At 39.5% G+C, this 24,480-nt stretch overlaps 1 protein-coding gene across 2 annotated transcripts in view; it reads left to right on the forward strand.

Annotated features, from left to right (window-relative positions):
* Positions 1-5,412: 5,412 nt before the first annotated feature.
* Positions 5,413-24,480, forward strand: part of myo18aa (myosin XVIIIAa) — a 52,420-nt gene continuing 33,352 nt past the window's right edge. The window contains exons 1-7 of one of the 2 annotated variants that reach the window (XM_084400261.1): positions 18,687-18,707; positions 19,860-20,873; positions 21,386-21,463; positions 23,087-23,152; positions 23,895-23,982; positions 24,072-24,178; positions 24,279-24,455. In XM_084400261.1, coding sequence (XP_084256387.1) covers positions 19,878-20,873; positions 21,386-21,463; positions 23,087-23,152; positions 23,895-23,982; positions 24,072-24,178; positions 24,279-24,455 — 1,512 coding nt within the window. In that variant the 5' untranslated portion in view covers positions 18,687-18,707; positions 19,860-19,877. Of the gene's footprint in view, positions 5,529-6,907; positions 8,009-18,686; positions 18,708-19,859; positions 20,874-21,385; positions 21,464-23,086; positions 23,153-23,894; positions 23,983-24,071; positions 24,179-24,278; positions 24,456-24,480 lie in introns of those variants that run through there. The other variant, XM_084400262.1, reaches the window with a different exon arrangement.

Genomic DNA, 24,480 nt, shown 5'->3' on the forward strand with positions numbered 1-24,480 from the left:
ACCACTACAAATGTTCCCTCAAATAATTCCCTATGTAAAGGCCAGGACACACTAAGCTGACGGTCGGCCATCGGGCAAAGTTGGGTCGTTTTTGAACATCGGTCGACATAGTATTTCCGATGTGTTCCCTACGGTTGGCTCTAGTCGGATGCCGTCTGGGTTTTTGGGACTGATTCAGCATGTTGAATCGGCGTCGGGCCATCGGTGAGAGAGTGAACTCTGATTGGCTGTTCAGCTTAGCGAACAAGTCAGTGCACGAAAAAAAAGCCAAAGTGAAGCAAAGAAGTCAAGATGGTAACAGACTGTTATCATTTTACGTCATCTTACCTGAGCATTCGAATGCAGGAATATTTTTCATAATAACATGGAACGACTGGATTGAAGAAAGTGATCAGCATGATTGATTTTCAAAATGGTTTAGCGCTGCTTTGTTTATGGGTTGTATAACTGCAGTCCTAGTTTCGGACTCATCATTCCTTGGTGTGTTCAAGCCTTTTGGTGCGTTCAAGTGCAGCTTTTTCTGGCTGAGACGCAGCCGACAAGAGGCTTTGAAGTCTTTGACGTCGGCTTGGTGTGTCCCTGGCTTAAGGGTATAGGGGGCGATTTCTGTATTAGTTAGTGGCAATGAATAGGTGTGTTCGACTTAAAGCGGCACTTCACGGACCTATCAGTGCATGACATCAAAGTACAGCTAGAACAATTAGAGAGCAGACGGCTCTGAATGCTTTCGAATCACTCTTGCTGTACTTTGATGTCATACACCGATCGATCTGCACAGCACCGCTTCAAGTCAAACAAACCTGATTCATTGAATCATTCACTCAACCGAATCGACCGAAACAAGACCCCGCAGGATGATGCATGCTATGTGTATTCAGTTCATTCGTGAACGAGATGTCCTGGCTCAGTTCGTTCACAAACAAGATTCGCTGAGATGTAACTGCGTAGAAGTTAACAAAAAGGCTCATTCACTTAAACGATTCATTCAAAACACTGAAACACCAGATATAAGTTGTATCTGCCATTTTACCTGCTAAAGGGGTTGTGCAATGAAACTCTGGTCAATGTTGGAGGTTTCACACCATGGATGGGCAACTTTGGTCCTGGAGGGCCACTGTCCTGCAGAGTTTAGCTCCAACCCCAATCAAGCAGACCTGAACCAGCTAATCAAGGTCAAGAAAGCTATAGGTAGGTGGTTTTCTATTCAGGGTTGGAGCTAAACACTGCAGGACAGTGCCCCTCCAGGACTGAAGTTGGGCCCTGTTTCACGCCTTTATATGCGCAACCTGGTGGCCAATCTTCACTGATTTTACATTCCATTCCGTCTCACTGGCTCGTCTGTGACCAAGACAGCAAGTCTTTGTGGTGTATCGAGAGCTATTTCCAGGGTAATGTTGGCATACCACCATTTAGGACGAACCACATCCAACAGTATTAACTGCCGACGCAAGAGGAAGCTGTCTGAAAGGGATGTGTCCAGGTACTAACCCTGATTGCATCCAAAAAACGTAAAACTACAGCTCCCCAACTCACAGCAGAATTAAAGGTGCACTAAGCGATGTCACGCGTTTTTTAGGCCGAAACATTTTTTGTCACATACAGCAAACATCTCCTCACTATCCACTAGCTGCCTGTCTCCTGAACACACTGTAAAAAATGCGGTCTCTGTAGACAGCCCAGGCTCCACAAACGGCAACAAAAACAAACTGGCCCAGCCTGGACCACGAAACATAACGAACAGTGTTCCAGCCAATAACCGACAAGAATGATTTGGGGATGGGGGTTGAGGGGTTAGTGCGCGTGCACATGAAGGGGGGTGTGGGGAGTGGAAGAGAGAGAAGCATGAAGAGGGAAGTTAGCTAGGAGAGATGTCCTAGACAACGACTAACGTTAGAATTATATTCTCTTGAATTTTGATATGGCCGACACACGACCAAAGAGACGACGTTCCGATGAACAAATAGCAAAGAATAGGGAAAAGGAGAAGGAACACGCGAAGTCCCGAATTTACATTCGACTCGTTCATGACTGTTTCAGGAAGCACGGAAGGGAGGGGGGTGGGGTGATGGGATGAGGAAGAGGGAGGGTCGAGCTAGCCTCCGTTTTGTTTGACAATACTTCGAACATCAACAAGAAGTGACGTCACCCAACATCGCTTAGAGCACCTTTAAATGCACACCTTGATTCTCCTGTTTTCACCAAAACAATTTCTCGGGAGCTTATAGCTCCAAAGTCAATATTCATTGTTGGGCTGTTATACCCAAACATTTTGTCACTCGTGTCAATGGCAAATGTCAGTTTCATTGGTGCCAACAGGGACAATCTTGAAATGTGAAACATGTATTGTTCTTTGATGAGTCCACCTTCACTGTCTTTCCCACATCCATGGGAGTTACGGTGTGGAGAAGCCCCAAAGAGGCGTAACACTGGACTGTTGCTGCCCAGAGTGAAGCATGGTTTCAGTGATGGTTTGGGCTGCAATATTATGGCCTTCCCTGGGCCCACTACTTGTGCTTGATGGGCACGTCAATGCCAAGAACTACCGAACCATTCTGGAGGACCATGTGCACCCAGTGGTTTAAATATTGTACCCTGAAGGGGATTCCGTGTGTCAGATAAGTTGAACGTCTCCCATGGCCTGCACAGTACCAGATCTGTATATTATTGAGTCACTTTAGGGTGTCACATCGTGACCTGGCCACTTTTCTGGAAGAGGAATGGCTCAAAATCCCTCTGGCTGCTTTGAAGGACTTATATCTGTCATTCCCAAAACAACTTGATACTGTATTAGTTGCCAAAGGAGACCCATCTACACCATACTAATAAATTATTGTGGTCAAAATCCAGGTGTTTCAGTTTCATTGTCCAACCCCTGTATTTCTATAAATCCCCCTGCAGACACACAAGAATGATTAGCTGAAGACACAGAGACAGCTTGGTCTCCTTTAGGATCGTTTTATAATGAAGAGCGACATACAGAGCGAGTCCTGAACTGAATTAACCTAATAACCCGATTTATTATCAGCGGGGTTCCCATCTAAGGTCACCGTCACAGAGAGATTAAAAGGTCAGGCTTTATAAGGGTGTTTTTTCCAGAAGTAGTGTAACAGTTATTTTTGTGTGGCTGTCAAACATTAAACCCTGGTTTCACAGACAAAGCTTAAGCCTAGTCCCAGACTAAAATGCATGTCTGAGTTGTGTTAACTGAAAGCAACTTGCACTGGTATATCTTAAAATCCGTCAGTGCCTTCGTTTTGTCTCAAGATGCACACCAGTAATGTTTTTTTTTCTAAGGCACGTTTATAAAAGATACTTAAATGTCCTAATTAAACTAAGGCCTAATCCTGGCTTAATCTAAACCCTGTTTGTGAAATGAGGACTATACAGTATGTTAAAAGATAAAATAAGTTTTAAAGATTACAATATATCAATCTATAATGTACAATAAATGAATTAAAATAAATAAAATAAACATTATAAATAATTAAATGAAATTAATTAAAGGGATAGTTCACCAAAAAATGAAAATTCTGTCATCATTTACTCACCCTCAAGTTGTTTCAAACCTGTATGAATTTCTTTTTTCTGTTGAACACAAAAGAAGATATTTTGAAAAATTTCGGTAACCAAACAGTTGATGGACCCCATTGACTTCCATAGTAGGAAAAAAAAATACTATGGAAGTCAATGGGGTCCATCAACTGTTTGGTTACCGAAATTTTTCAAAATATCTTCCTTTGTGTTCAGCAGAAAAAAGAAATTCATACAGGTTTGAAACAACTTGAGGGTGAGTAAATGATGACAGAATTTTCATTTTTGGGCGAACTATCCCTTTAAATAAACATTAATTATTATTTTGTATTAACTATATTAATTACATGTTTTACTTTTAATAAAGCAAGATTTTCTGGTATTTTCTGTTTTGAAGGAAATGACCTATAGCTGTTTTTTCAGAAAGGATCTGTTATATTTTACCAGCTATGACACTGTGGTTGCATCAGGATCAGATGATTCGTACAGTATGTTCTTGCAGTGAACATGATATGAAATGTGACCTGAATGTAACCCTCATATAGGCATTTTAGTTGAAAAAAAAAACTCTTCTGCCATGATGATCCTTGTGTATAGGGACCTTTTAAACTGTTGGGATTGAAGGAAGTACAGTGAGGTCAGGTGTGAAGAAACGGGCAAAGCTGAATTTCACACATAAAAAAAAAAAAACACTCTAGTAGTAAACCCAGACTGGTTGCTATAATTATGATGTAGGTAATTATCACGAAAGACTTACATTCTATATATATATATATATATATATATATATATATATATATATATATAACATTTCTTATATTGAACACAAAAAGAATGTTGGTTAACCAGACAGTTGATGGTAGCCATTGACTTAGTGGGGGGAAATGGAAGTCAGTGGGTGCAGTTCTTCAAAATATATTCTTTTGAGTTCAACAGAAGAAAGAAACTCATACAGGTTTGGAACAACTTGAGCGTGAGTATGATGACAAAACTGTAATTTTTGGGTGAAATATCCCTTTAAATGCATGGACCCACTATTTTTTTATTGTAATTTATGCCACTAAACCCACTAAAGCTTTGTGCTTTATGGATTTATTCAGGCTCCAAGACAAGAACAAGAGACGTTGTATTAATATGAATTTAATATAAAATGCATCACAAATGTGCAACAGATGGAGATTTTGTAGATTATTGCGTAACAGGAGAATCATAAAAACATGCAGGAGGGATTAATGCTGTCAGAGAGTTGGTCCATAGGAGGGCGCTATGGCCATGCAAACGAGTTTGAACCACTATCACTATGCCATGTTCAATAGAATAATGCAATGCAATTTTTTTTTTATAAAAGGGGATAATTATATGTATATATAATATATATATAGGAATAACATTTTAAATATATTTAATGCAAATTATTGTCTTTTCAAAACAATCATGTCCTTTACATGAATTTATAGAATATATATAATGTAGGCCTATATATATAAAATAATGATAATTTGTTTGTAAATTTATTTAATATCATATTATACAGTATTTGTATACAATGTGAATAGTGTGCACTCTACTCTTATGGCCTATTTATACTTTTTATTATTCTTTTTAGGGCTACTTGATTACTACATAATAATAAATCGTATTCAAATGATCAAATTCAAATAATACAAATTATTATCTTTATCTTTTTATCTACTATTTGTTTAATTTTTATTTGATTTGTTGCATTTTTAAAGTGCTATGCTGTGTACACCAGACAAATTAAACTTTTAACTTATTCTAAGTATCTCTCAAGCTAAAAGTCTCTTAGTCATGCAGAAGGGGATCCATTGATTTGTTCAAATCTTCTTGAAGGGATCATATCCAGCAGGGCTCAGTGAGCCGGGAGCGCGCTCAGCTGGTGCGCGCGTCCCACTGACAGTCCAACACTGTTTCCACAGGACCGGTGCTGCAGTTCAGTGCGCACCGGGGATCGCCAGACTATTTCATCAGTTTCAGCGGTAAGTATGTTTATCATTAGCGGTGTTTGTCTTTAGTTCACTGTACAGGTGAACAGACTGTCTGTTTGCTTTTATGCGGAATTAAGAGGCTTAGTGAAGCGCATTACGCGAGCCAAAACATTCACCTTAAAGCCATATGATGTGTTTCACTTTATACAAGATTAAATAAATTATATAAATGCAGGCATGAGTATGTGGTGTAAATACTGCATCAAGGGGCAATATATTAAAGTCACAAATATATTAAAAAATATATATAAAAAAAAACAGGTTTACTTTCAGAGCTGAATCAATGAGAGTTTCTGCCGGTAGTTTATTTATAGAGCCGAATTCATCATTACATGATAGACACGATTCTGCAGGCGAGGTCAAGTGATTTCGTATCATAAATAATGTGTTAAATAGTTTTGAGATTCCAAAATAGAGTTTAATTTAATTCAAAGAGGAAGCGTGTAGGCGGAGATGAAATGAGGAGTTTCAGGAAGTGGTTCATTCTACTCGTTTTGTTTGGATAATCGGGAAAACTGATCGATTTAAGATCATCACGAATTTATGGTTCTGTGTTTTATATCACGTTTATGTCATTGTTTTATTAAATGTATAAAATTGTATAAACCGTGATATAACTGTTGTCGATGATTAGAAGCTATACGACTCTTTTTTTTGTACCTGTCAGGAAAGGTAAGAACAGCCAATGAGAGTGTGTGACGTCACACAGTGGTCCTCCGTCACATGTCCACTTTTTTACTCTTTTGATTAATAAATTATGTGGGTTATTAAGCTGAGTTAACCCATGAATTACTGAAATGACTGACATGAACATTGTTGCTGTCTTGTGCACAATATCATACTTATATATATATATATATATATATAGCCTAAAATAAAGTAGGCCTATATACTATATGCTTAAATTAGGCGTACTAATATTATACTGGAAGTAAATCTACAATACTTTTAATATATAGTGTGTACAGTATCTAACAAAAGTGAGTAGGCTACACCCCTCACATCTTAGTATATCTTCTCAAGGGACAGTAGGCTACTATAGAAATTAAACTTGGATATATTTTAGAGTATTTTAGTACTCCGTTTTGTTGCCAGCTATTTTGACAATAATGGCTGTATGTTGAGTTACTTTCAGAGGACAGTAAATACATACTGCTATACAAGCAGCACATTGACTGCTCTAAAATATATCCAAGTTTAATTTCTATAGTATTGTCCCTTGAGAAGATATACTAAAATGTTTGCTGAAATGTGAGGGGTGTATACTACACCCCTCTGTGTACTACTAACTGTAGTAACTACTACTACAGGCTACTGCAAAAGGAAGGAAGCCTTAAAAATGTCTTGTGTTTGTCAATCTGTTGTTTTAGAGGAGGGCTTCACCTGTTGCTGAGGTGCCCTTGGTGCTGTGGAACTGCTGCTGGTCATGACTGAACGCTTTTATTGATCTCTATGGTGTGAAGAGAACAACATCTGGCCCAACCATGTTCCACTTGATCAAGAAAGATAAAGACAAGGAGAAGGATGGATCAAAAAAGGAGAAAAAGGAGAAGAAGGAGAAAAAAGAGCGAATGTCTCCAGCCGAGCTGAAGAGTCTAGAGGAAATGAGCGTGAGGAGAGGTTTCTTTAATCTTCATCGGAGCAGCTCTAAACGGGAGTTGAAAGGGAAGCTGGAGATATCCAGCCCCATTCCCATCAAAGTTGTCCGAAACACAGAGCTCAGCCTGACGGATGCGGACCTCAGGAAACTCTACACTCAGGGTACCGTAACGCCCTCAAGCTCAAGCGACGACATTAAGGTGGAGCAAGATGTCCGCCGGAATTCCGTCAAAGAACAGGTGGCCAAGTTTGACTCCATGACGAAGCAGAACTCCCAGGTAGAACAAGTCTTAGAACCTTTTTCTTTCTCACAGAAGAGCAAAGAGGAAAGCCCCTCAGGGTTGACTGCACCATCAGGCCAGAACTCCACCGTTCCCTCGCCTCAGTTAGAGGTCAAGGTATTCAGTCCATCAGCCCTACATATGCCCCACCAAACCAGCCCTGTAAAGAATGTCCAGGTCCCAGAGATAGTGGACCGAACATTCCCTGCAGACTTGCGCTTGCCTGCTTTGGCGCCTCCTCAGGTTCCTGCGCCAAGGGAATTGGAACTTCAGCGCCGCAACACTGGCGATTTCGGCTTTTCCCTTCGCCGTATCACCATGGTGGACCAGAAGCCCGATGGGTCGCCCTACCGAAAGGTGGTCCACTTTGCTGAGCCCGGCGCTGGGAATAAGGACCCGACTTTGGGGCTGGTGCCAGGTGACCGTCTGGTAGAGATCAATGGGAGGAACGTGGAAAGCAAAAACAGGGATGAGATCGTGGAGATGATCAAGCAGTCTGGAGACATGGTGCGTCTGAAGGTGCAGCCCATCGTGGAACTGAGTGAGCTGAGCCGCTGCTGGTTGAGGAACACCAGAGGCCCGTACCATGAGGTGAGATACGCAAGTTTGTCACTTATGTGGAATAGTTGTGATGTGTGAAATCACACAATGAGGACTTTAACACAATGAGCCATGGAGCCAATGTGGAAGGCATGGGTTTGAGTCTGGTTTGCATTATGTGCTTCTTCTTCACATCATTTTCTGTTGTCTCCCCACTATCCACTTAGGCCAATAAAACTCAATGAAATTGTGTCAGTATAGTCTGATAAATAAAGTGTTTTTTAGCTAAAAGTGCAATTTGGATGGCATGTGTTTGCCGTTTCTCAGGAAAACCGAAGGTACATACTGTTTCAGCACATTTTCAGATGGAAGATCAGTTACAGCCTTGAGGTATTCTGTGAATTCAGAGCAATATGAGTGTTTCTGTTGACGTCTGAAAAGACCGTTGTGCAAAGAGCTGGTGATGATGTCAACAGTTTCAGTGAGACAGCTCGGGGGGGTTTAATAACCTGTCTTATGGTGTTTTGTCTTACCCATAATGCATCTGGATTTGTGTAGAGTTCCATCTGAGTGGAACGAATAGCAAACAAGCCTCTGACGTCCATACTGTTATGATGTTAAATGAAGTTCCAAGAACGAGAGAGTCTTTTATTTATTCACTGCATTTTTTGTGATATTTCCCCTACTTAAGAAAGCACTCCTGTAGCTCAAACAGTAGAGCATGACACTAACAACGCCAAGGTCATGGATTCTGCTCACAGAGAATGCATGATCTGATAAAGAGCATACCTTGAATGCAATGTTAGCATCTGCCAAATGCATAAATGTAGAAATGGATTAGACAATATTCCTGTAGATCTCATCTTCTGAAATGGTAAAGATCTTTGTTTCACTGTTTGCAGCAGCTTTGTCTGCTCTCTTGGCTTTGCTGTATTCCCCAGTTGCTTTCTGACACATTTTCATCGCTGTATCCTGGCACAGCTGAGAGAACGGCCCCGTTTCAGAATGTGGGCGACTCTGTTGGCCCTACAGCCCTTTTAGTATATTTCAGTCTTATGTCGTAAAGCGTTGATGGGTCTTTTGATAACAGAGAGGAAAACACATAAAGTGAATATTTCTGTTAAGGTCAGGTGACACGGGTCAAAGCAGAAGCGGTCAGCAGCGATTGTTTTCTCTTAATTGTCTGTCATTGTGATTCCTCGGATATTTCACAACATCAGCTGCCATTATCTCCGACAATAAATGTCACAAGCACGAAGTCACAATGATGGTTACATTTCCCCAATTATTACATGCTTGATGTTTAAGCACAAAAAGACCAAACCCTTATGTAATGTAGACTGCATTCAGTTGTCTTAATATAGCATATTATTTATATTCATATATGTATATGATATTTTTTCTCACAGGTTTGTTTTGTTTTGTTTAACTTATTTTCTACACATTTCCATTCACTACAGAAATAAAGCCCTTATATATATTTAAGTGTAAGGCCTTTTTTAGATAACAACATATTTTTTTAGATAAAAAATATTTATATATATATTGTGTAAAAAATACTTTTATTTTAAATAACATTCATTTAAAATAATTATTTGTAAAAGTTACAATTTAAATGATTAAAAAAAAATAAAAATTTTGGAATGAAATATAACCTCGAAATATGTTTTAACATCGTTATTTCCAATGTGACAGCAAATGATTTTGTATCAAATTCATCGTAACAAATTGAGAAAAAAATGGCCAAAAACAAATACTTTGTTTAGGCTGACGTCCAAAATTTGATCTAGCTCAGCACGGAAACCAGAGCTCAGTGAAGAGATTAAAGTGCATTGAGTGATTTATTCGTGATGTAGAATAATGTGGGGGAGGTAAAAATATAGAATATTGTGTTTCTGCACTGTAACGTTTGGCTTTTTAAACTGTAAGAGGTTTATCCTGGTGCAGCTAAGAGCATCTGGCCTGATCCCACAGAGCAGCTCTTCACACAAACAGCATTTCATCTAATGGTGCGAAAATATGAAGAGACAGGTGTTTACAGAGAACGTTTTGGTCAAGCTAATCAAATGAGTGTGGCGTGGATCACATGAGTCAGCGATCACTCCTGCTAAACCTGTTGTTCTGTTTGAATAGGAGTGTGTGTGGAGAGAACTCAGCCCTTTATATGCTTTCTGCTAATGGATAACCAGAAAAATCTCAGTGTCAAAGTCTAAATGTGTTATTTAGGAACACCATTAACAAGTATGCCAGACCATTAGAAAAATGTTATAGCCAACCCAGTGAAAAAAGGCACTTTTTATAGTAAAAAAAAAAAAAAAAAAAGTTTTAGGGGTACAACTTTAGAATAACTTTCTTCATGGGTCCTCTTTAAAAATCACTTGTTGATATCGGTGGGCCTAGTTGCCTACATGCATAATACATTTATGCAGTCTAGATGCCTCTGGGCAAATTTGCCCCGACAACACTGAAAAATCGGAGCGCATCAGTCAGAGGAGAGGCTGAGAATCTGGGGCATTCAAGTTATCTTGACCAAGTTTTCTCCTAATTCCTGCTACCAAATACCAATAATACTCGATTTAATGATACCAAATGCTTATCCTCGTGCAAGCCGTCTCAAATTATAATGTTATCAGATCTTATCAGGTTACCTGCTGTAATGAAGTGCACCCTTTGTGATAAAGTGGCCAGTCTCACCCACTCCTGCCCCCCGCAGGAGTCCCACCGGGGTTTTTACTGGCCCACTTTAAGCCGAGTACAGAAAAAGATATGACACATTTGGGATTGGCCTAGAAGCGATTATTCTATATAAAGATTGTGATACAAAAATCTAGACTATGCCACTGTGGAGAGCTCTGTGTTGAAATGTGTTGCTTGTTGCATCTATTGATGAAAAAATGTTAAAATATTGACGTAAAAGTTTTTCAGTATTTCAGTACAAAAAAAGTTATTTTCATTGTAATTCTTGTAATCCAGTTTAACCAGGTGCTAAATGTGCTAAAATAGCGCTGCTGCATAGTCACTCTAATTCTTCACACTGCAAACACTCCTTTCAATGCAAATTAGGATCTATAGAATTAATTAACTAAAATTATCTCTATTTGCCTGGTGCAACTAATTTGACCTTATTCAAAAGCAAAAACAAAATTAAAAACTATTTTTTCCCCATTCATATGATATGCATTTCATTTGAATTGGATGCTAAAATGAATTGGATACAAATAGACAACATTATCAGCAGTGTTATTTTAGTATTATTTACTATTATAGTATTTATTAATATTTTGAATTAGTTTTCCATTTTTATATTTACAGTTTTTATTTTTGTAAATTTTATATATATATATATATATATATATATATATATATATATATATATATATAACAAATTTACTAAAATGAAAACTGTAAATATAAAATGGAAAACTAATGATTCAATAAATTAAAGCCGATAAGAAATATATATATATTTATTTATTATCGGCTTTAATTTATTTTAATTTTAGCATTAGTAATTTTTTTACTTTAACTCAAACTTACTAATTTCAATTAGTTTCCGAGGCAACATTTATAACTTTATTTTGTGTTTCATCTTGTTTTTAACTTAATTTCAGTTTTATTTCAATTATTCAATTATTATTTTGAGATAACCAGTGTTAGGGATATTTACTTTTAAAAGCAATCCGTTACAATATTGCCTTACTCCCTATTTTTATGGAAAGTAATGCGTTGAAGTGTCTTTTGCATTACTTTTTCTCACCTGGGCTGGGCTTGCTTGCTTGTATAATAAAATAATAACAAAAAAAGTTCTAATGTAAAGAGAAAAGCAACCTTTCAGCTGTGCTGCTATTCTGGATTACAGAAGATAAAGCATACGGGAGAAGAAAGTTCAACCAGAGATGGTTTAATTGGGAGATATGAGGGTCTTGAATCACTTGTGCCTTTATAACCAATCACATTACAGCCTTGACGTCATTAAATTTCATTCAGAGTTGTGCGACAGTCAATCACTGTTGACGGATAGTACCATAGAAATGAATGAGAAACTGAATGTAAACTGAGCTGTTGCGCAATTGTCTCTGACTTCTCTTATAAAACAGCATTTTTCAGTGTAAAATCTATGAATAGATCAATCCAAAACAAAAGTTTAAGAGCAAACATGTTGAAGATTAGCCAATAGGCAGTAGATTTATTAAATATTAAGCTGTTTTCCCACAATTCAACGTAGTGAAGCCTCTCCTCCATTGACATTGACAATGGCCTCTTGTCTCCTTCCCTTTGTATCGCAGCGTTACACTATTTTTTGCAAACTTTCGAGGCTTGCCTTAAAGTGGATTTGGTTCAACACTCTTCCTTCAGCAATAAAAACTAAAAATGAAACACAAATGTGATGTTTACAGTATCTAAAGTCATTTTTGCTTATTAGTATGATTGAATTGGATCATTGAAGGTCAGCAGCAAAGACATTGGTTAATAAATTGAGATTAAATTCATTTGTATTATTTGACAAGTTTAATTATTGCAGGTTTGCATACAATTCTGATAGTCTAAAACTAGTCACAGCACACACAACACCTCTGCACTTACACCCAATTTCTCTCAACATGGAGACAAAAGAGGCATTAGTCAATGAATGGGAAAACAAAGTAACTTGCATTACTTATTTAAAAAGGTACCTCAGGTATTTTGTTGTAAATTTAAAAGTAGCGTGTTATTTTTTTTAAAGTAATCTGATTACTTGTAATGCATTACCGTCAACACTGAAGAAAACAATATCAACACGTCACTGACTATCAGTTGTCAATTCCCTCCATAACTGAAATGCTCAGGGAAGGCAGATACTCTTATGTCATGCAGCATGTGTGCCTTTTTTTTAACAATAGAATGTTTGGCATTTGTTCAGTCATAGTGTCTGTGAATGTGACAGGAAGTCCTTGTACATTTTTTTGACAGGTATGATTGTTTGTGCTGATAGTTTTCCAGATAGACAGGTTTTGGCTGCATTACTGTACTGAGAAGAACAACACTTAAAGGCACACTGTCACCTCACACCCTCTCCGGTCCTCTTAACTGAAGGATTGGCATCTGAATGAATGAATAAATCAATCAATCAACATGCTCTTCTTAACCTTTTGTGTGTGACTTCTGTTGAGAAATCTGAACACACAAATGCTTTCAGGGCTTTTTTGACTGAGAGTTACTACATGAGCATGCTTCAAAAATGCAAATAAAGGCAAAGTTTTTCCTTGCTCTTTTGAAGTAAAAGAGTTAAATGTACAATGTAGACGTTTGCTAACCTAAAACCACCCACGCTTTATATATCGAAACCTATTCAGTATCAGTATGTCTTGGCCTGCCCTGATGAACTGTGCTGATACATAAAGGTTAGCCAATCATAGCTAAGCTGATTTACATTTACATGTAGTCTTAAAGTGTTAAAGGTTTTTTTTTTTTTTTTAAGTGCTATTATGTATTTTATGGTCAAACCTTTTAAAATATGAAATACACTACAATTTCAAAACTTTGGGTCAGTAAGATTTTTTTATTTTTTTTGGAAAGGAAATGAATTCTTTCATTCAGCTAGGAAATACTGACTTAATCAAAAGTGAAAGTAAAGATATTTACAATGTTATGAAAGATTTCTATTTCAAACTAATGCTGTTCTTTTGAAAAACTCTATTCATCAAAGAATCCTGAAAAGAAAAAAAAAAGTATTACGGTTTCCACAAAAATATAAAGCAGCAAAAACTTTTTCAACATGACAAACCGACAGTCGATCAGTCTAACAGTTAATTATCTGCATGGCTTTGTCAGTCAATGTTTGCATTCTAGTTCAGTTTTGGCAACACTGTCCTGTATTTTTATTTATTTATATATTTTTGGGCTCAATGGCTCTCTTTTTTCGTCTGCTCTGCCTCTGATAGGGTTCAACAGCCTGTGGACTATTAATGTCCTCTGACTGCTCTGAAACAATCTGTCTGTGAATGGCTTCATTAACTAGTATCAGATTAGATTATGTAATAGATTAAGTTGGCTGCACATCAGGCACTGAATACAGGAAGTGTCTTTCGTCTGTCATCAGTGTCTGCCGTCCCTCCGTCCTCTCTGTCAAATCTCTCTTTATGTCTCCACTTTGTTTCCTGGCCGATGACCCAGAAGTCTTTCTCGAGCTGTCAGTGTCGCCCCAGTGCTGTCGTGGGATTGAGAGGGCCTTGAGATTGACGCTGGTCATTGGACTGACTTGGCCCTCCACAGGGGTCCAGGAAGTGGCTTTATTCAGGCTGATAATTATGGACTGTTGGGTCAGTGTGACGACCAGCTGTGGTTTTTGGGCTGATTTGCACTGGTATTTGGCAGTAGGATTGTGTGAAGCTGTCCAGTATTCAAGCTCTTACTGTGAGCATGTTGGCACAAGGATGATTCCAGCTCTGCCAGTTTACCAGTCCATTAAATGTGGATTGGTTAATGGGAGCAGCCAGTTAGTCACTTACCTGCCGGATAGTCACACCCTCAGAATACGGCACAATGCATAGAATCAAAACAATGACCAAAACAATGAAGTTGCGATTAGTCTTTTCTTCTCCACTGTGACATATCTCCAAGTGAAACGGCTTCTCTAACAAGAGAAAATGCTGTTGTGACTTGATTTTGTCCACCGGTAATTGATTGGATGATCGGATTATTTCTATGATCTCATGACAGGTTGTCCCGCCCTTGCGCCAGTAAACACATCATCAAAGAAGAGAAGTCGCTGCAAGAGGGAGAGGAAATTATTTTAACTACTTGGGTATATGAATTTTAGCAAAGAAAAATAATAGTCAATTTTGATTGCATGGTGACTTTAATGCTTTATGGAAGTGAAATGCATTTTGAATGACACTTTTGGTGTCGTCATAGCATACGCAATTTGATTTGGGCGTGTAGCTTTAGTTTTCATAAAGGTGAAAATTGATTTATTTTTAATAAATAGGTTTGGGAATGTTTCATTTTATTTACAGAATTTAATCCATCCATAATTATTGTGGCTTTATTGTATAATTTCCTTAAGATTCTGTTTACGTTGAGCATGACACTTGTATTCTTACATTTTGTAGGACCTTTTCCCATAGCCTAAACATTATGGAAATCACTATGCAAAGAGAAGCAGCAAGACCAGACATGCTGCTGTTTCTGTCCGCAGGGCTCGTGCCTCGTGCCTCGTGCCCTCTGGATGTTTCTGAATGAGAGAAACATCTGTTTTTTTTTGTGCATCTTTGCAATATGTTATGAGTTTGTGGAGCAGGTGTTTAAACCAGCCTGTAGTTTGGCCCGTAGAAGAATGTCTCCACCTCCTCTTGTATAGTTACAACCTGTGTTTTCCAGTTTTTAGAAATTTGTAGAAAGACATATTTTCAATGGCAACTGAATGATACGACATATTGAACATTGTAAATACAGTATGTCTTATTCTTTAACTAAGATCTATGGCTTGGATTCACCTCAGAGATCAAATTATGCTATGCTAATCATTTACATGCTAGCTATGCTTTAATCCTAGATTTAATCAAATCATTTATGTATAGCCTATATATTATATATAAAAATACAGCTTATATGTATTTAAAAGTAGGTGAAATGCACAGTTTTCTGCTCCATTAGCACTTGGTATTAACAAACATAGGATTAGCAAGAAGAGCTAAGAATAACCAGGCTTTGAAGGAAGGAGGTGCTACGTTTTCTAACCATAGCAACGAATAGGCTTCTAGGTGGGGCTTAAAAAGTCTTTAGACCTCCCACCATGTGACATTGTGTTCTTGTTTGGAGACCCTCCTAAACTCCGTATTCATCATAACAATAATGTAAGTTTTGATGTGTGTTTGTGCGTATGTGTGATGTATGCCATTTAGTCCTGCCCCCTGTTTATGCATACTCTAATCATTTGCTATAGTTAAGAAATGAAAGAATGTTGGATAAAGTTAACATCAGTCTTTCATTGTGTCCATTTAAAGCATTGAAGTCCTGAATGCAGAAGAGTTGCTTTCAGTGAAAACAGCTGATAAGATGAAGAAATTCACTGATCCATGAGGATTTTGTAGAAAGACCACACAGAGACAAGGGATCCATCTGCGTCGGGGAGCTAATCAGATTAAGGAGCCCACCGCGTCCTCCATAGACAACTCCAGCCTGTTTGTGTCCTGTTTGGGAGTGCTGATATGATACAATATGACAGGCATGGACTGGTCTACAACCCCACCAGAATAAAAGGCCTCATGGTGGGTTTGTAGCGGTGTTGTAGTTAGTCACAATAATATTGTGTTATTTCTTCTGTGAACATTCATGCATGTTGACGCAGAATCATTTAATCAGAATATGTTTTAAATTGATTAATTTAGTTGCAGCACATCCAATCAGAAATCACCCCGTTCCCAACCTTGGCCAATCACAGAGGCTCATTGCAGCTCTGTAAAGTTAATCTGATAAGTTTTTACCAGAATGAACAATTACTTTTACTGTTTACTTTTGAGCTGAAGACTTTTTAATCACAGTGAATCAGTTAAGCTTGCTATTTGTTACTGAAAATAGATCTGCACATTTTCTGGAAGCAAAACTGGTCATTACCGCAATGCTAGGATGTTTGAAGTGGTTGCTAGAATGTTTCTTTCAGTTAAAACAGCTCAAACATGCATTTCAGTCCGGGACTAGGCTTAAGCCTTGTCTGTAACTAATTAAGTCAGGCTAACAAAAATGAACTCATCAAGAAGTGTGCACAACGTCTCTCTCTGGTGGATCTGTGTGGAACAGCAGCATTTTGTTTAGTCACATGTTGCTGCCCCCTTGTGGTGGGATTCAAACAATCATCAACAGAGTTGTCTCTTGATGAAGTTTGTGAATTGAGTTTGACTGGATTTTCTGAAAGGACAGTTAAGCTGTTTGAATCCAGTTTGTTATGTGTGTGTTTATGTATATGTGTGTGTGTGGGGTCAGGGGGTACTGGGGTCTACATGGTTATTAATATCCTCTGTGTCCTGCAACAGCTGCTATCCCCCCCTCCCGAGCACGAACTCCGGCTCGACGTCTATGTCGTAATGTCCTGTCCCACGTTGAGCTCCGCTCAAGACGTCTGCCCATGGATGCCTACCTGACTAACTGGTTAACATAACAGAGGGAATCCGATGTGTCTGCTTTGTGTTTGACAGGTATAAGAATCAGGGTTGAAAGCTTGCGGGACAGCTGTGTGTGTGTGTGTGTGTGTGTGCTTGTCACTTCACATCGTGACTTCTTCACATGTGCTCTATTTATAGTGACTGTGTGTCATGAAAGCTCTGTTGCCTTAAACTGCACTTTCACTTTCAGACCGGTTCTTTTTGCATTACAAATGTGCTCTTTCAGCATGGTTTTTTTTTATCCATGAGAAGCTTGATGCTTTATTCTTTATTTAGATCTTTGTTTGTCCATCTGTCATAATTTACTCACCCTCATGCTCTAAATAACAACTTAAATTTCAATTTTTTAGAAGGCTTGGAATATAGCATGAGTCATATGATTGAGCCGTTTGTCATTTTTGAGACTGACAGCCCCAGTCGTCATTCACATTGATTTGTTTCGGAAAGCTGCATCATTGATCTCTAGCCTTGTTGTTTGACTAAGCGAGTGTCATGCTGTAAACCTAAATTATGCTTCTTCTTTACTCTTTACTCTTTACTCCATCTAACAGATTTGATGTTCATCCTTTTTTCTTCCCTTGTAGCTGTTCATTCTACCCATTCACCGCAGGGTCCTAGTACCCCCAAAACTTCAACCGAGAAGACTGCCTGCTTCTTCCCGATCCTGTATTCTGCCTCTCATCAAAAAAGCCTTTCTTTCCTCCCCTTTCCTTTCCTCTCCTCTCCTCTGTCTGTTTCTCCATGGCCTTCTCATCTCGTTTCTCATTTTGGGAGAAAAAGGGAAGTACAGTTTTATGCTGTTTGTTAATTCATAATTTATTAATTTATTGCCCGCTCAGGACAGGTGAAATATTGAAAAATATTGACCAAACAATCAGATATCTTACTCTGTAGTAAAATCGTCTTAAAGTTTAGAAGATACAGTTTAGACTACAGAGTAAGATATATGATTGTTTGGTCAATATTTTACAGAGCCCCTAAATGGGACTGCAAAAACTATAAAATGGGAGGAAAAACTATATTTCAGTGCTTTTACATTCCCTGGCAAAATGTTTGTGTTCCGCAAGAAACTTTACATTTGCAAAAAAAAAAAAAAAAAAAAAAATTCCCCATCACCATGTTTTATCTTGTCTTAAATGTCAGTCTGAGTTATATTACAGTAATAATGACAAAATGCTAAAAATAAGCAATTTATTTGAAAAAAAAGGGATATTAGTAAACTTCGAAGGCCGTCACAAAATGTATTTTTCAGTTAAGTACTAGTGGAAAAGGAATTATACATTGTACCTTTAAGATTTCTTCTTTGTCGACATTCAGTGACTTGCTAGTTAGGTCCATGTATGTGATAAATTAGCTGTACCATACTTTAGTAAAGTAAAGACTGGCATTAGAATGTATTCTTACAGAGGGATAATGAACTGTCTGACCTCATCTCCGCCTCTATGAGAATCCCCATTGCCTAAACTGTAGAATGGGAGAATAGAGAGAAAGCAGGGTCAGAGGTCACATAAGACATCAAGCACAATGTCTCAGGTCAGAGGACCTGATCTTTAATACTGTCTCCATCTGCCTCCCTTCAGGTGAAAGATGAAAATGTCCCAGGTGCAAAAGTAAGTGTTTGAGCAGCGTCGTATTTCTCGTATTTCACATGGGTGTCTGTTCTGAGATCAGACGAGATCACATCTCCCAGCACTTAGCATTTGTTATTGTGGCTGTGGTTCACTCTAAAACACATTCTGTGTGTTTACTTCACATATATCATCAGGAGGTGCTAAAGATGGGGTTTGTTTGGAAAATGTTGGACTTTTTCCTTTAGGACAGCTGTTGGCTTCCAGCCTTACACTTTGTCTATAATTACCGTATGAAAGGAATTCAACTGTTTCTGATGCTCAAAAGTGAAAAGAAGCAGGAGTTAAGATAATCATTGCAGTTGGAGGTGAGAGTGATTGTATGTGGATGTTTGTTTGGAACTGTACTGCTGCTGTGCTCGAGTGGGCAGAGTTTGCTGACATCACACCTTGCCCTTTTTGTCCTCCAATCACTGTTGTAGTGGGAGGGGCAGCTGGAGGGAGAAAGAGAGGGAAGGAGCATGAGAAGGATGCTGAGCTGAGGATGTGTGTGTGTCTGAAGCAAATGTGTGCGAGGTTTGCAAGTCATCATGGAGGTGCACAGCTGGAAGAGCACCAGTATCATCACCTTCAGGATAGACATGAAGGTCTGTCTCCACATAAGAGCTCATTACTAGTATCTTATAACTAAATGTGCACTTTAAACTGTCATTTTATAGTGTGAGGTGATTGTGAGGTCTTCGCAATACACCGGTTCTGAATTGTGCATAGTGTGCAGAAGAGACTACAAAAAGGCTGTGCGGTTGATCCTGTAGAGTTGTGTTTTAGGGATGTAAGCCAGCGTTACACTGCAGTGAGCTTAATTACAGGGTTTGTCTGTTAACCTGCCTCACTGTGCTGAGAAAACAACTGCAACGTGCCTGACCATGTGGAAGAGAGCAAATCAAAGTGTGTTTCAGATTAACTTTCAGTACTTCTTGCTTCTGGGCTGGAGAGCGTAATGACCCTCTGATATTCAGAACGGCACCCATTTGTTGGCAAATTCAGGAAACTCCAAAAGATTGTTGCTTGTTGAACTTCGAAATAGTACTGTTGTAGGTTACAAGGGATGTGAACCTTGCTGCTAGTGGGGTTATTTCACTGGTGTTTACTTTGTGGTGACCTGTACATGTGTGTTTTGGGTTGTGTGAACAGTCGGACAGTGAGGACAGCATGAGTCAGTCTCAGACGGCGGTAAGTGGCCCAGCTGAGAGACACGGAGGTGAACCGTCAACAGCGGTGAATCCAGAGCGGCCACTGATTGTAGACCAGAGAAGCAGTGGCTCCATAAATGGACGTCATGGCTGCGTGGAGTCGGACACGTCGGCAAGGAGAGGAGTGAACCTGGCGCACAAAGGTAGATCAGAGGAAAAGCCATCGACAGCCACTTCTGTTCCCAAAACAAGCCGTCCCCAGCAAGCCGGCAGCTCAGTGGATGGAGATGCCCTCTCCTTTGGGTTGACCAGCCTAATGGGCCGTGCAAGGACTAAAGAGCATCGCTCCCGCTCGAGACCTGCCGAACGGAAAGAAAACCAGGAGGAAAGCAAAGAAAGGATTGGGGAAAGTGAGACGCCCTCAGAGGAACCCCAACCATCCGCCCCTGCAACCAGTCCATCTCCTAAAGCTGACCCTCTTGCCCCTCCTGTTGGCTTTTTACCTTCTAAGCCGAATCCTCTTACCCTTCTTGCTGGATTTATGCCAGCTGCCAAACCCAACCCATTGGCTCCACCTGCTGGTTTCGTCCCAGCTCCTAAACCAAATCCTTCCACTCAACATACACCCAAACCCGATCCTCTGGCACCACCGACGGGATTCATTCCGGCTCCTAAACCAAATCCCTCCACTCAACATACACCTAAACCCGATCCTCTGGCACCACCGACGGGATTCATTCCAGCTCCTAAACCAAATCCTTCCACTCAACATACACCCAAACCTGATCCTCTGGCACCACCGACGGGATTCATTCCGGCTCCTAAATCAAACCCTTCCACTCAAACTATGCCCAAACCTGATCCCCTGGCACCTCCAGTGGGATTTGTTCCTATCCCAAAGCGAGACCCGTTTGCCCCGGTGGCAGGATTTATCCCCAAGCCCAAAGTTGACCCATTAGCACCCCCCGCAGGCTTTATTCCTGTGCCACGGACTGCTGCTGTGCGAAAGCCAGAGGTACAGATTGCATGTGTTTCTGAATGATTTGCAATGCATGTAATTGCTCAGCAAGCCAATGGTGTGAAACTCCTCGAGGCTCACGGCAGAACTAATATCTCGCCATATCTAATGTCAAATGCTTTTTCTCACCCTTGTGTTAAGACTTTGACTGCTGTCTCACTTTAACTCTCTGAAGTGGATTGCAGCTATAACTCTGAAATCAGCTGTCGCCTACAAGAATTCAGCATGGCAAATGATGATTGCTGGAAGCAACTTTTTGTGTCAAAGCTTTTCCTAAAGCACACCATCTCTTTAAACTCCCCATTGGCTTTAAAACAAGTAGAAATCCTATGGAAATATTAGAAACTTTGCTGGCTGTATAATCAGACTAACATTGCATTGGTGCGGATCATGTCAGTCGCAGAGTTGTAATTCCTGACTGTGGTGGTTCCCATCTTGCTCATTTTTTGGCATGATTGTAGACCGTCTGCTTGCATACAAGGACACTGATTAGTGCTGTGTCTGTGAAGGTGAAGGGAGTGTCAAAAACTTCTACGGCTCCTGCTGAAAACCTTCCATCTCAGATTTCTACCGTCGCCAACCAACAGGTGTGTGTGTGTGTCCCGCAACTGCCAAGATGTTTGTGTAATACAAAGGTGTCCAACAGTGAGAGTTGGGTGTTGAAAGTGGATATGTCATTGTTGCTTATGTCTCACTGCTGATATTCAGATTTGACCGCTGTTAACAGTTGTTTGCTGTTACACTATTGTGTCAGACTTGGTCTTGCAGTGAACTTAGTATGAGCAGGCCTGTAGGTTTCAATGTTAGTATAATTTTATTTAATCTGAAGCAGGTGGTTTGATAATAATCACCTTGCTCAGGGCCACTTGGACTCTTCACTGATCCTATATGATTTCATCTGTAGGGGTCTCCAGTGATGCCAACCCCAGAGATTCTTTCTTTCTTTCTTTCTTTCTTTCTTTCTTTCTTTCTTTCTTTCTTTCTTTCTTTCTTTCTTTCTTTCTTTCTTTCTTTCTTTCTTTCTTTCTTTCTTTCTTTCATGAAGTGTAATTAAAGGGTTAGTTCACCCAAAAAATGAAAATTATCCCATAATTTACCTACCCTCAAGCCATCCTAGGTGTATATGAGTTTCTTCTTTCAGCCAAACACAATCTGAGTTATATAAAAAAAATCCTGGCTCTTCCAAGGTTTATAATGGGAGTGAATGGTAACTTGAATTTTGAAGCCCCCAAAAAACGCATCCATCCATCATGAAAGTAATCCATACGGCTTCAGAGCCTTATATAACTGTATAAACTATCATCTCTAGCTTCTGGTAATGACCATTCGCAAGTCGAGTTCCGGCACAAGAGTGACCTCTGACCTGACGTATGATGTAGGATGTAGGATGTAGGATGTAGGAGTAGCGTAAGCTTAGGTGAGAGTAGATGCATCTTGCGGTTCAAACAAATAGTGCTGGGCATCAAACTCAAGCTCCTCTATAATTTTTCTTTAAACATTCTCATTTTAGACTTCTAATTTGTGACTAGAGTTTTGGTTTGCTCTATACTCTGCAATTCTGCCGTCGTCAATACGTCATGCGTCGGGTCAGAGGTCTATCTTCAGCTGGAACTAGACTCGCGTATGGACGTTACCGGACGGCAGGGATTATAGTTTATAAAGCTATAAATATGGATATTTTTCTTACAAAAACGCATCGCTTCACCCCTTTATTAACCCCCTGGAGTCGTATTGATTACTTTTATGATGGGTGGATGCGCTTTTATTGGGCTTCAAAATCCAAGTTACCATTCACACCCATTATAAAGCTTAGAAGAGCAAGGATATTTTTTTTATATAACTGAAAGAAGAAAGTCATATACACCTAGGATTAAAAAGGAGTAAATCATGGGCTATTTTTCATTTTGGGTGAACTAACCCTAGTGAACTAACCCTATATTAAGTACATAAATATGTAAATGTATTTGTAGTATACTTGGCATAAAATAAATGTATTTCAAATACATTTTAGTATATTTTTCACTAGGGACCCCTTTAAGACCTGTTGATTTCTCTTCAGTTCACAATAATTTGGGGGTTTGACTAATGTTCATGTAAAATATAAATCATATAAGGTGCATTATTACCTGCCTCTTTCCCTCTTGTTTATTTATCTTTTGAGGATTTGTATTTACGACATTTGATCTCTTGGTTTTCCCGGCCCTTTGCAGGCCAAGGCAGCCGAGGACCCTGTGGCAATCCTGCAGGCTGCACATGAAGCTGCCTGTCTGTCTAAGGTCTGGCCACTGCATTGCCTGTGTGAAATTCTGCTTATGTGTACAGCTTGGTAGAGTCCCATAGTGCCATTAGAGGAGTCAGATCACCTCAGAGCTCCTGGTTGAACCGAAGCATGTTTCCCATTCAAATTTTAATTTGATCTATGTGTGCACATTTGATAATTCGGTTAATTTTGCCGTTTCTGTGTGTTATAGATTTTATTTGTGGTGTGTGAAGAGAACTTTTTATAATTTTTCTCTCTTGACGTAATGGGTGGAGTTTGACTTAGTCCAGCGCCACCTCTGTGGACCAAATGGGTGGAGTTTTTGTTTAGTGATAGGGTTATGGGTTGGGTGTGGTTGAACCATCTAGCTCCACCCATTACGTCCAGCGATTGGGTGCTGGATGTCAAGCTCCACCCATTGGCTCTGCAGTGAGCAGCCTCTCTATAGACTTCAACCTAATGATGTGCATTGCTCTGCTGTATTCTTTTTTTAGGTTAGATGTGTTTGTCTCCCTCTATTATGCACATCTCCAGCAGTTTTGTTGTGTGCAGATGCTTCACTATAATTATATTCAGATGCTTTATTACCAATATATTCATCTCAGAATTGTGCTAGCAGTGTTCACTTTATAATATCACAAACATAACAGACTGAAAAGCTGAACTGAATCACAATCAATCCAACACAGAGTTACGGGACATCTACATTACTCGCAGTTTGTGTGTGTTCTGACTATCTCTCTCGCTCTCTACTGCAGGTGAAGACGGAGGAGCAGCTTGCTGCAGAGAAGGCCTGGTACAACACTGAGAAAGTCTGGCTTGTCCATAAAGATGGCTTTTCTTTGGGTTAGTGAAGTCATAGTGTTCATTAAACACTCCTATTATGATCTAGATCCTCAAATGCCCAGTAACAAATGTTCATTTTGTCTATATAGCTACACAGCTCAAGACAGAGATGGGCTCTCTCCCAGAGGGGAAAGTGAAGGTCAGACTGGAGCATGATGGGACTTTACTGGAAGTGGACGAGGATGATGTGGAGAAGGTGGGTGAAGTCACTAATCACATGGATGATGGTGACCCATGCAAAACCCAAGCAACCTGTTTAAATACTGTCATCTATCGTTTTATCTGTCTCTCATCAGGCGAATCCTCTATCATATGATCGAGTGGAGGATCTCTCGTCTCTTCTGTACCTCAATGAGTCCAGCATCCTTCACACATTGCGTCAGCGCTATGGTGGAAACCTCATTCACAGCTATGCTGGGTCAAATCTGCTGGTGATCAATCCTCTCAGCACCCCTGCCATGTACTCAGAGAAGGTACGAACTTCACAAAAAGTTATGG

The sequence above is a fragment of the Rutilus rutilus genome (assembly GCF_951802725.1).
Source record: "Rutilus rutilus genome assembly, chromosome: 25".
Classification (NCBI taxonomy): domain Eukaryota; kingdom Metazoa; phylum Chordata; class Actinopteri; order Cypriniformes; family Leuciscidae; genus Rutilus; species Rutilus rutilus.